The 13551-nt window shown below is 46.3% G+C and overlaps 1 protein-coding gene across 3 annotated transcripts in view; it reads left to right on the forward strand.

Annotated features, from left to right (window-relative positions):
- The window catches only part of sema3b (sema domain, immunoglobulin domain (Ig), short basic domain, secreted, (semaphorin) 3B), a 72699-nt gene that overhangs the window by 39042 nt on the left and 20106 nt on the right, over positions 1-13551 (forward strand). Inside the window, exons 1-2 of one of the 3 annotated variants that reach the window (XM_084553444.1) lie at positions 3978-4663; positions 10901-11417. In XM_084553444.1, coding sequence (XP_084409570.1) covers positions 11219-11417 — 199 coding nt within the window. In that variant the 5' untranslated portion in view covers positions 3978-4663; positions 10901-11218. Of the gene's footprint in view, positions 1-3977; positions 4664-5393; positions 6035-10900; positions 11418-13551 lie in introns of those variants that run through there. The other 2 variants (XM_084553446.1, XM_084553445.1) reach the window with 2 other exon arrangements.

Here is a 13551-nt window from a genome sequence, read left to right on the forward strand (position 1 = left end):
ACCAGCAGAACACTGGATTGTCACAAGATGGTCAATGTTATTTACTCTCAGTGGTCATAATGTTATGCATGATCATTGTAACTGCTACAAGCATGTCTTAATGCAATGAAACCAACCGAGGTATTTTTGCCTGACGTAATACAGAGAGTCTTTGGTGGTGTACGTTGTTGTGTATAATACATACCGGCATTACATAATGCAGGGTCAGTACATGTGTTAAGTTAAGTTAATCATCTTATTGCTCCAATAATCTCTGGAGTCCCTTTTACAAATCCCACCCTCAACAGCAGCAGAATGACTTAATTCAATGTAAAAAGAGCAAACTCTTGTACTCACATGTTTCCATTGCTTAAATAATCTTGTACAGTGATTAGTGCTGCCATGTGAGCATTCCTGGTCTTCTGGTTACACAAAATAAAATCCCACCTTCTGTTTTTGAAACACAACCCACTTAATACACTTCAACAACAAACCCATTGGTTGTAGTCAAGTTATTTAATGTTTAAGGTTGGTATGCATTGTGTATGACCATATTCAACTATTTCTGGAATGTTTACATGAATAATGAATAGATTAGATGACCACAGGGGAGATTGCTATACGGGAGACTCTGGTCTGATGTGGACCCCGTCACAATATAAAGATCATTTCGGTTCATTGACTCAGAATAAAACAAAGATTCACCAAGACGCTATTAGGAAACTGAGCCCTCATCTGTTTCAGTAGGGTTTAGGTGAGACAAAAGCCTTTGTCAGGATCTCAGAGCCCACTCTGCAGCCTGTAGAGACATCAGACTGGTTTATGACAGACAGGTCAGCAGGGGGCGGGCCGTAGGCTGAAAACATACACATAGGGCTAGCTTTAATTGTGCACATGCCCGAGAGTTAAAGCGCTGAAGATAAGTGTGCATTGTGAGTAAAACCGAGGGCGAGCTCGGAGACAACACACACACAGACTTCGGTGAACCCCCTAATGTGAGACCCTTGACCTGGTGAGAGTGGGTTTCTAGGTGTGTGTGTGTGTGTGAATGTGAGTCTGGGTTGCCGGGCGCAGTGCCACACCTGCTACTGGAATGAAGACCATTGGAGGAGGACAATGGGAGAAGGACACAGCACAATATGACACAGATTTTGCGAGCGCTACAGAACACATTTTGTACGAGTGACGGACAGATCTAGACCTCCGGCCACAGTCCACATGCAAACCAATAGCTGCACTGTAAAACTTACTGTGTGTTAGATTAAGGCAGAAGCACAAAAGTACACCAATCGGCCACGACATTAAAACCACTGACAGGAGATGTAAATCAAACATTGACCATCTTGTGACAATACAATGTTCTCCTGGGAAACTTTTGGACCTGGCATTCATTTGTGTGGATGTTACTTAGACATGTAGCACCCACCTAGACCAGACCAGGCACCCCCACCCCATAGCAATGACTCTCCTTGATGGCAGCAGCCATCCCCAGCAGGATGCAGCCTAAATGGTTTAGGAACAAGAACAGCACAAGGTGTTGACCTGGCCTTCAAATTCACTAGATCCCAAACTGATCAAGTACCTATGGGATGATCCAGAGGCCCCTCCCCTCAACCCATAGGACCCAAAGGCCCCCACTAACATTGCCAGACACCACAGGATAGCCTCAGATGGCCCATGTCCACTTCCTGTCAAACTGTTTTGGAGGCGCAAAGGTCATAATGCTATGCCTGATCGGTGTAAATTTTGTCATAATCCGGATAAATCACTAGAAACCCTTCCAAAATTTTGCAACCATTACAATCTGTTTATAGTTTGCTCCCCGACAGGCCGCCGCGAAGTAGCAACACCATGTAACCCTATCACCCTCTACAAAGCTCTTAAAGTCCCTCAATGAAACTAGTGTTTGTGGTGTACTGAGTGTCCTGTTTTAATAGACGGCGGAGGAGTGCATCATGCTGCAGGAGTTGTTTAACACATTGAATGGAAGCTTTCATACTTTCCTTTCACCTCGTGAAAACATATCATCAAAGGACTACACTGCAGCTGACTTACAAACAAATAAAAAAAAAAAAACAAGCTTTCAGAGCCAAACCTTACATAATTTTGTGTCCATGTGTCCGTTCTCTCCCTCCTCCCCGTGCTTCTTGTGTATTCAGAGGCTGGGTATCATGAATAGCTGACCCATACTTCAACTCTGATATGTGCACAGGATGATGTAAACCCTCATGTGCTATAAATGTACCTCAATTACCCTCTTACAGTAGATACGGTAGCTTATCTGGCTTCAGGTCATTCTTATGTATCTGGAAATCTTTCCGTCTGTTTGTGGTGATTTTTATCCAAACTGCCGTGCTATCTAAATACATCAGTATAATAAGTCTTCTGAGGTGAGGCATGAGTCAGTAAATTGGCGTACGCACAGGATGACACTCGCAGCCACGAGAGTGATCATAAAACCTTGGAGCTGTAGCAATGATAGGTGAAAAAAAACCTCAGTGACACAAAGTGGGCAAGTACCAAGTAATCCGAACTTTAAAGTAACAGAATTAATGCAACAAGAGGGTCTTATAAAGTTTATTGACATGTGACGCACACATAGAGTTGCCCGACTTTTACCTCAAGGAAACACCATCCAAGACTTTGGTTCCCACCACCTAATTTGCCATGCCGACACCAGACTTGGAGCATTGTGTGAAACCAAATGGAGTGGCGGCGCTGATGGCATTTTCTTTTCACACAGAGAGCACTGACAGTAGCTTTATGTCGGACGGAAGCAATCATAGTCATACGCGTCTTGTGAACACTGTGAATTTGTTGAACTATAACTTCAAAACTAGAAGCTTGAGTGACGTTAATGCCACATGATTTTTTCTATATACACGGATCAGCCGCAGCTTTAAAACCACTACCAGGAGAAGCAAATAACATTGACCATCTTGTGACAATTCAGTGTTCTGCTGCATGGGAAACTTTTGGACCTGGCATTCATTCATGTGGATGTAGCACCCACCTAGACCAGACCAGTCACCCCCACCCCTTGATGGCAGCAGCCATCCCCAGCAGGACGTAGCCTCACACAGGCACACGCACAAAAACACTTTAGGAACAACTAAAAAAAAAAAGCATGAAGAACAGCACAAGGTGTTGACCTGGCCTCCAAAATCAGCAGATCCCTAACTGATCAAGTATCTGTGGGATGATCCACAGAGGCTCCTCCCCTTAACCCATAGGACCCAAAGGCCCAAACAACAACATTCTGTTGCCAGACACCACAGGACACCCTCAGAAGGCCCATGTCCATTCTCTGATGAGTCACAACTTTTTTGGAGGCACAAGAGAGACCTACACCATATTAGGAAGGTGGTCATAATGTTATGCCTGATCGGTGTATGTCAGCCTAATTCATTCTAATGTTTCAGTTCTCTTGGTCATATTTTGCTTTCACTGGCACGCAGACTTTTCAGCCTCAGCTAAGATCATTTTAAGTGTTTAATGGGCAGCAGCAGTCACATTATGATCATTTGATCCTTGACACGGGCCGCCTCCGTCACCAGAATCACACAGCGAGTGCCGGGTTTTCAACAGTGACTTCAAGTCCAAGTCACAAATGTGGACTGTGTTCGTCTGTTCTGCTGAACCAAGGTTTAGTGTTCTCAACAACAGCGTCGGACTCCGCGGAAGAAAAACAGTTTCACCCGAGCACCGACACACAGACTGTAAATACAGTAGCATGCACACACATTCTGACAATACCACAGTGCGTGTCTCAGCCCCTTTCCACGCCTCTGTTCTCACCTCCCACCTCTTCCCTCCTCCCTCCAACCCCTCCCTCCCTGCCTCTCTCTTTCTCTCCCCCTTCTTGAATTAAGTCCATTATTCCAGCCTGCTCTCCCTCTGAGCACATCTACTCCGCTCGGCTCCTGTGAAAACTCTCCGTGTGTGCGTGTGTGTGTGCGAACTCCTTGCGCTTGTGTGTTAAGAAGAGTTTTATGTGTGTGCATAGGGTTTGTGTGTTTTTCTAAGTGGAGCTGAAGTGCAGCCGTTCATCAGTGGAGCTGACGGCAGACGGGGGAATACTCAGATCTGACTGCGCTGCGCTACTAACACACCAGCTGCTTTTTTTGACTTTAAGACTCACTGGACTTTTATTTTATTTTTTTTTATTCTTACTTGCACCAAAGTGGGACTCTGCTACTGCTACTGCTGCTGCTGCTGCTCTCCTTTTGCCCTCCAGGCACCATTCCCATCACTGGAATTACGGATTTTCACAGGAATTTCTACCTGCCTCAAACTTTTATTTACTACTACTACTAGTTTTTTTTTGGACTGTGAAACTGAACATTACTCCCAAACTTTTCCACGCTTCCGCCTTGAATTCGGACATGCCCCGGCTTAATAATGGGTATTTCGGAAGCACACGGCAAGAGCCCGGTGATCGTGAGTAGATGTGCATGCGACACTCTCTGTCCTGCGAGTGAGTGAAGCGAGAAGGGTCGTCTTTCGTATTGGCGACGAGAAGATCATGAGAAGTTGAAGGAGAACAAAACCGTGCTGTAACGATGGAAACCGCCGGTGCTGTCAGAGGCATGTTGGGCTCAGGTGGATGCTGATCCCGGAATAATCTGAACTCTTGTGGAATTTGGGTCGCCTAGATAAAAAAAAAAAAAAACGGATGGTGCAGGTGAGTTTGCGTGGACTAGGATCACTGCTTACATCCCTAGAGTTTGCCCAACTATAATAAGATACATGTAACTCATTTGTGAAGGTGAACAAGAGAGCATAAGATGACAAGATGATGAAATAATGACTTCTGGTGATCCGTGAAGTTCATGCTGTCCCCGTCCTGCTGTGTTTGTGACCCGATCTCATGTAGCCGTGCTGCTCCCGAGCCATTAAAAGCCCACATATCTCATTTTAAAAGTCATGCCGACGACATGTGGGCTTCTCCCTTCAGAGAACCGGGTTGAGATTTTGCTCTGTTGATTCATTTAGGAGAGTCGAGTGAGTTGTCTTTCCTCAGAGAGCAGTTTGGAGCAGATCCAGGCAGGAGACCCGAGGCTTCTCTGTTAGGTCCTGACTTACTGCTGCTTCTGGGCCTCGCAGCCAAATGGCCGGACACCAGCATGCTGCCCTCGCCCGAGTGGCTCCTGCATTGTCTCTTATTGACAGAGTTTCTAGCGACAGACGACAAGTTCATTGACACACAGCGAGGCGATATTTTTATATCACTTCATCTTGAGCAGCCTCGTCACCTCTCTCTGGCCTGACTATGCTTGCAGAACTTCTAAAAAAGATTCAGAAGATATCCGTCCTCATGAGTAGGACTTCTAGAAGCTCAAGCTTGGAGTCATTTTCCTGGCATTACGGACACCAGCTGAGCAGGATCCGCTGTATTTCTTTGCACCGTCTTGAATAGTGAGAATAGTCTTAAACAAATGGTTGGTCGGCTGGGAAACTTTCTCCTCACGATGCTGGCCCACTCCCAGCAACCAGCAGAGCGCTGCAGCCTCCCTGGCTCCTTCATTCAATCGGCCCCTTTCAGAACGGCCGGTGTCTCTGCCTCGGGTTGTCTCGCTTGTTTCTTTCCCACTGTTTTCTCAACTTAAATCCTATAAAGACTGGTTGTCACTTCTGGCTTTGCTTGTTTTGTGTGTGTGTGTGAGAAACGTAAATTTTCTCTTTCATTGTCCCAAGACTCAACTGAAAATAAGACTCTACTTAGGCTGCTTTACACAGGGGATACAGAGTCTGCTTTTAATGTCTTTGTACCTTGTATTTCTGTGTAAATCACTCTCAAGGCTTTTGTGTAAGTGTTAATTTCACTTCAGTTCTCCTACAAAACCTTTTAACATCTATCTAAATAACATGCACGGGTCATTTGACTTACAGTTGTAGCAGAAGAACAGTTTTTAACCGACTTCTTGCTCACCATTGGTGGTCTTGTCTTCATCAATGCCTGTTTATTTTTCCATGCTTTTCAGGGTTAATGAGGCAACGCTCACCTGGTTGTTCCTCTCGGGCACAAAGCGAAATTCTCTCGAGCTATAATCCGGTAACCCTGCAGCTGCAGTTGCTGTAAATATCACACTTTTTTCTTTTTTTTTTTTTGCATTCTCCTGCCTCCTCTCGACTCATGTGCAGCCATGCTCCCCTGCATCACCTGCTTCTCTTTGCACATCTGAGATTTTCTCGCCTTCGTACTTGTTCCTTTTTTTCCCCCTCTCCGGGAGCGAAACAGTCAGATGCACGAGCCAAGCATTTCTTTATCTGAAGAATCATCTGAGCTAAATCAAAACACGGCAACTCTTTCCACGGCGCGATCGCGGTTGGATTTTCTTCAGCAGCCGAGGCGGGAATGTTGTTATACTCGAGGTCCAGCTTTTTTCATGCTCTCTGCGCTTGTACTACGCTGTGCTTGTGAAGACACATTCGGCCTGTGGATGCTCTCCCTTCACTGTAACCATCACAATTACATGGCGAACAACCAAGCGTAAAAAACAAGATGTGATTTCCACCCTTCACCCTGAAGCCGAGTCTCAAGATAAATGATTAAACTTCATATCTGTACTGTTGTCTCACGGTATTAGGTCTTTGGTTTATGGCAAGGAACTTATGAACTGCTGTAGATTACAAGAAGGAAGGCGGGAGGTGGTATAAAACTTCCAATTCAGATGTGTTTTGGCAGAACTGAAATGATAATTAACTCTTTGTTAGTTAGGTAAAGTGTTTCCCAACAACTGGCATTTAAAGGAAAGCATTTGGTTTATAGATCTTCCTCTTCTCTTTCTGTTTCACTCTGCTTCCTCATCTTAAAACTTGGTTCACTAACAAACGCCACGCCTTCATTGATGCAAGGAAGTTTACTGGTAGACAGGAAGTGAGGGAAATGGACGGACGGACGAGAGAGGTCGAGTGGATGGATGAAAGGGGTCAAAAAGAAGAGATGGGATGGATGATGGTAGAGGAACCCAACTAGAGAAACGCAGGGCGGGGGTACATCTCGGGAAGCCTCAGCTCCCGGTTCCTCCGGTTTTGTAGTGAAACATGGAAGAAGAGACAGGGATGGGGATGGTAGGGGTTAAGAGAAATCATTATAGGGAAGCATGGGAAATGGAATGACATCGGGGAGTGGTCATTTTTGTACTGGATGTATCGCTGCAACTGGTCTACACAAGCGTCCAACGATAGCAACTTGGGAAGAACTGAGAGGCTCGTGTTGGAGTTGGACCTGATAAAAGTTGAACAGTTACTTGTACTGAAAGCACTGCAGTGCAGAAAAGAGAAGAGAAGCCGGAGTAGATGGTGTGCAACATAGCCATAGACTAAAGACATATCAAGTCCTACTCAAGTCTTACCCCCCCCCCCCCAATCAAATGAACTGGTGCAAAAGCCACCAGTTACCTGCTGTTTCCAGTCATTTTGCTCTGCAGCCCTCCCTCATTCTTCCCCTTCATCCATCCATCCCTCCCGCCTTTCATTTCTCAGTTGCAGGGAGGCTTAGACTTGTTGGTCACAGGCCAGGGAAATGCTTTTCTCCGCGCAGGCGAAAACAATTGACTCCTTTCTCTCCATCACCTCTCGCCTCGTTTTCTTCTCCCCCTTCCCCTCCCTCACTCCCTCCCTTCCTCCCTCCATCGAATTCTCTTTTTTTTCTTCCGTGGGACTTTATGCATGCAGCATGCCTGCTGAATGTCTATATTTTGTCCTTTCATTCATTCCCTCCACTTATACTTTCACTCCCTCCTTTTGTCTTTCCCCTTCCCCTTCAGCGTCCCCCTCCTTCCTGTTGGATTTCTAATACCTCTTTCTTTCCATCCTTTCAGATTTTCTCTGCGCTTCATCCGCAGTTCATCTTCAAACTTTATCCACATTTTGTACTTTTGTGTCCCCCCTTTCCCCCCTTCTTCTTCCATCCCATCTTCTCCTGACTTTTCTCACCTTCAGTGACTGCACGTTAAAACGGCTGACATCTCATTCATTCATTATCGCTCGCGGTACTGTATAGCTGCACTCTAACCTCGCTCTGAAAAGCCCGTCTCACCCCGGAGGTGGGCCGCTTTGTGCGCCCGTCTCTATTTAGGCTGGTTTCTGACAGGACGGCTTGCCCCCTGCCTCCCCCACCAGGATCTCTCCCTCTGTCTTTCTCTTTAATTTTAATCCACTCCCTCTTGGCACGCTGCTGCTCCATGTCTATTGAAGCTGAACTGAATGCAAGTGTCAGCGGCCCCAATGGCTTTTTTATTAAGATGCATTATGGAACATGCACGAAGTTTGTGTATTTGTGTGTGTGTGTGTGAAAGAGAGAGTGAGTTTGCAGATGTAAGTGCTGAGAAGGACGGGCTTGTAGACGAGGATATATGCTCCTGCATCCATGTATACGAAAGTGTATGGTCCCTGCTCAGGGCCTTGTTGTAAGATGAGGATGTGCAAGGGACAATAACGCTCTCTTAGGCTCATGATGGCAATTGAGAAGACACTCACATTGGAGACACTGCAACACACACACACACACATATACACACAGCCCAGAGAGACCCGGGAGGAACAATGGGACCGGTGGTTCCTTTTATAGCAGCGGACAGGAGTGCGAGGGCTTCACTGCAGCCACTGTCATACCCGGGAACTGTGATGTGAATCATGCTCATGTGTTTCTGTTTGCGTGTCACAGAGCTGCAGCTGACGAGAAAACTGATAACTGATTCCCATAAAAATACCGCAGCGTCCCAGGAAGACACGCAGAGTTACTTTTTTTTTTGTTTAGCCCTAAACCTGAACCAGGACACCATGGTAAAAGCACCCTGTGCCACGGTCCATTCACGAATGTGTGTGTGTGCACTTGTCAACCAGCATAACAGGGGACTTTGGCGTCGTTACACATTCACAAACAGGGGACTCCACGTTGAACAGGGGACATTTTTAAGTCCTCTGTTAGGTATGCTTTAAATCAAGCTAAAATCATTGTGTGTGTGTGTGTGTGTGTGTATGTGTGTGTGTGTTTACATACTGCAGGGTATGCAGGAGTTTATGTTCCTGTTAAGCTCCGTCCTGTTGTGTTGTGGCCTCGGAGCCATGAGCTTATGAGAGCTCTCCTGTCTCCACGCCTCAATAGCTCCATTATTCATAAACCACTGTGCCAACAGCCTAGATGGGTCTGTGTGTGTGTGTGTGTGTGTGGAGTCTTTGTGCAATTTCTCATCTTAGCGTGTTTTGGCATTCATATTTGGACTTTAAAGTGGTTGAACCAGAAACTTAGAGAGTAATATTAAGTTTTACCAAGGAATGAGAAGGATTTTGGAGGATTTATCTGAAAGCTTGGCGTGCTTTAAAGAGGGCTGAGACCACACTTTCCCCAGTCATTCTCTCTGACCTTAGTAAAGCAGAAGAAGTCCATCACATGTCAGTTGAGGACACTGATCATCAATCTGAGTTCCTAAATGAACTGCAGAGATTCAGCATAACTTGATAAACAAACCAAATCTATGGCATCTTTTCTGGCGGAGCATCATTCTGAAGCTTTTCATATAAAACAGATGTCACATTAACATAGCGCACTGAGTTGAGCCGAGCGTTGGGGTTCTCCTGTCACATGCACATCGGGCGTGTCCCACATATGGCTTCAACGTTTCTAAGGTCTAGGGGCCCCGTTATAGCTGAACGGTTTGAACGATTCATCTGAGAATCAGCTACGGAATCAGTTGAGGACGTTTGGCCGACATTTAGAATGCGCTCACATGTTCCTCTTTAGGCACGTGAAGCCTCTGATTTGGAAGAAATTGCTCCTTTCATCAATAGACAGATCCAGTCGCTAAGAAACCAGAGCACCGCTGATTTCTCTCCAAGACACAAGAGAGTTTTTTTTTTTTTTTTTTTTTTTTTAGGCTAATAGATGAAGTGATTGTTGCTGAAGATTGAAAATGCGAAGTGGGGGAAAAGCCGACTGTCTGCCTGTTAATGAGTGCCAACTGTGAGGTGCAACATAATAAAAGGAGACTGTTGCTAGTGAAAGGCTTTATTGTTTATGGTCCGACCACAGGGTCCAAAGTGCTGAATGAGAGGTGTGTGTGTGTCCCATGCACACTTTTTACAACATTCATACATACGTGGGCTTACGAACCTGTGACCTCACTCCTGCTCCGGTGCAGCGGTGGAGTTGCTCTCCGCTTGCAACCTGAGCGTCAACTTATTGGGGAGAATCTGTAGGGTTAAATCGAACTCACCAGCTCTCTAATATTTGGTTCTACTGACAGGAAGCCTTCATACACTAAAGCAACTGAAATAAGATCATAATTAACGGTTGTACCTGCGTATTCAACTATGCAACTGTGCCAAAAGTCCGTCCCGCTGTGCCGCTCAAGCGACTTTCAAGTCGAGCCCCGGTGCGCCCATGCGCTCATCCATTCAGCCGTCCATCCATCCACGTCACCGTCGGCTCATTAGACCTCAGCGACGCAGAGATCTCACGGTGACACGGTCTGCCAGGGCGGGGGTGGGGGAGCGAGGAAGGGAGGGGGTGGCGGCGGCACTCTCAGCTGGCAGGGCCACAGACGTGGAGATTGTGCTTGGCAGCGGGCGTATCTCTATCACACACACACACACACACACACACACACACACAAAGTCTTCATCACCATGGTCAGTGTGTGTGTGTGTGTGTGTGTGTTTTGGATACTGTCCCCGAGTCTCGCTGTAATGTGAAGAGATTATAGTGTTGTTGCCATAATGGAAGCTGGCATTAACAGAGCCTGGCAGGGGCATCAATCTGACTCTGACTAAATATACCTCAGACGCCAGTGTTTGTGTGTCGTGGTGTGTGTGTGTGTGTGTGTGTGTGCATGGGGGCATCCCTGGCACAAGCAAACCGTTTTATGCTTGCAGTGCATATTTCTAAATCCTCTCCTCTTTCTGTCTCTATTTTTAGTGCTTTGATGTCCTTGTGTGACTGTCCTGGAAGTGACAAGTGAACTTCACAAGAGGAGCGGCGGATACACCGAGAGAGGACGTTTCAAAAAGGTTACCCTCATCCTTACGACCTTAAAAGGAAGACTGGGAGAGGCATGAACTAGAAGCCGCAGAGCTTACAGAGGATCCTTCATAAAATCCTTAAAAGGCAGGATACGTCTTTTAATACAACACATTCGGCTGAATCAGAGCAGGACTATTTAAAAATAACGCCGGGCAGTAAAACTCCCCACAAAAGTTCCTTCACGGATTCCACTTCTGAAATAAAGGAGTCAAGATGATGACCATGATGATGATGATGGCGGCCATGATGGTCACCTGCAGCTCGCTGTTCCTGCTGGGGCTGGCTGCTGCCCACGCGTCGTCCAGCAACATGCCGCGCGCCGCCGCTCCATCCTCCTCCTCCTCCTCCTCCTCCTCCCCCTCCCCCTCCTCCTCGTCTTCCTCCTCGCCGCGCATGAAGCTTTCATACAAAGGTAAGCTGCAAAGGCTTTGAGGATACGATTCGCAACATTGCAGAAAACTTTCTGAGAGGGTGTTAGCCTGCGTCTGCTCCAGTGAACCACAATACCTAGAAACACACACTTTCCTTTCCTTTCTTTATTTCATTTCGTGTGATATTCAGCCATATCGTTTGCAAAGCAAACACACCTGAACAGGAGCCAGCAGTAATTTGCGGTCGCCGTGATTCACCGCCACACTCGAACAGATGCACACACACACTCACAGGGGGCTTAAAACACAACGGCCCGGTTTTGTGTTTCATCCCGAGCATGGCACGTCAAAGAAAGGAGGCAATGCCCAACACAACCACATAAACCAGGGATGTGTTCCATCACCAAAAGCTGGCAATTACAGGCTGAACTAACTCAGCAAGGACGCGAGGCTCGCTGAGGGCCGTCTGCCCCGCTGAGATATGTGCTCAAGGTAATGCGTTGTAGCCTACACTGTGGGAAGACGTATAAACATTTTGGTTTCATTTGCCCCCCGAAGAACGAGAAGAGAGAGCTCTGCACCGACCTGTAAGAAGTGAGCAGTTAGCAGCTGCCGGTTCCAAATTTAACTGTTGAGTTGCAAGAGGAGGTCATTAAAATAGTTCTTTGATGTGGTCAGAGCCGATGCTAGGTTCTTGGGAGTCCACGGCGCAGACATACGCGTGCTCCCCAGTCCAAACTTGCGGAATCCGTCATAGGGTAGACAGAAGGAGGCAACCATGGTGAGTGCCTGGTTTGTCTGTCCTGACAGTGGATGTAATATTTGAAGTCATAGAGAGAAACAGCTTCGTCGCTAAAGCTCGACTGGTTTATTTGTTGATTAGTTAACATCAACTTGATTTACATGCTAATATAATACACCGATCAGGCATAACATTATGACCACCTTCCTAATATTGTGCAGGTCTCCCTTGTGCCTCCCAAACAGTTGTGACTCAGAATGGACATGGGAACTTCTGAGGGTGTCCTGTGGTGTCTGGTAACAGAATGTTGGTAGTGGGGGCCTTTGGGTCCTATGGGTTGAGGGGAGGGGTCTCTGTGGATCATCCCACAGATACTTGATCAGTTTGGGATCTAGTGAATTTGGAGGCCAGGTCAACACCTTGTGCTGTTCTTCATGTTTTTTTTTTTTTTAAGTTGTTCCTAAACCGTTTTTGTGTGTGTGTCTGTGTCAGGCTGCATCCTGCTGGGGATGGCTGCTGCCATCAAGGAGTGTCATTGCTATGGGGTGGGGGTGTCTGGTCTGGTCTAGGTGGGTGCTACATGTCTAAGTAACATCCACAACCACACATTTACTTCTGCTGTCAGTGGTTTTAATGTTGTGGTTGATCAGTGTATGCTAAGCAGATTACAATAGGCATTAGTTCATGTACAGTATGTTGCATGTGTGAGTGGAACTTAGTTTTACAATATGTCTGAGGAAAATGAACTTCTGAACTCAGAGATACCAACAGCTGCCCAGCAACGAAGCTCTCATGTGTTACAGCTGATTTAATTTTATTTCCTTTACTGATCCCTCATGTGGAAAGTCTTTCTTTTTCATTTAACTCATCCATCCATTCAACACCGCTCTGTGTGGCTCGCAGGGAGTGGTTTGAGTGTTGCACTAGGGGGATGTGGACCTGTGATCTTACAGTACCAAAGGTCCACTGCACAAAAAGTTCAATTTTCCCTCCCGAAACAAACCTGGGATCAAACCAAGGACCTTTATATCTTGAGCGTAACTCCCTCCCACCTGAGATATTTCAGCATGACGCGATGACTAGAACACTGAGCATTTTGTCTACACGACTTCCCACAGACCAGTGAAGCACAGTTTATCTTAGGTGCAGCTGGAAGGTCGATTTAGGCCGGTGAAATGTGATTTCTGGTGCGTAGTAGGCATCACTGGGCAACTAGAGAGTCTAGAGGGAGAGCCCTTTGTATTTATACCCAGGAAATAACAGCAGACATCACTAACACAGAGACACTTGGATTTTTAACTGTCAACTCTGTGATTTACTAGACATTAATTACCTTCACCATGTCTGTTTTTTTAATTGGCTTCATTAGGAATCTTCTTTCGGCCCAGAGTTACTGTCACCATAGTACGCTCGGACAGCAAAAAAAAGTCCCT

Source organism: Chelon labrosus (assembly GCF_963514085.1).
Source record: "Chelon labrosus genome assembly, chromosome: 10".
In the NCBI taxonomy this organism is placed as follows: domain Eukaryota; kingdom Metazoa; phylum Chordata; class Actinopteri; order Mugiliformes; family Mugilidae; genus Chelon; species Chelon labrosus.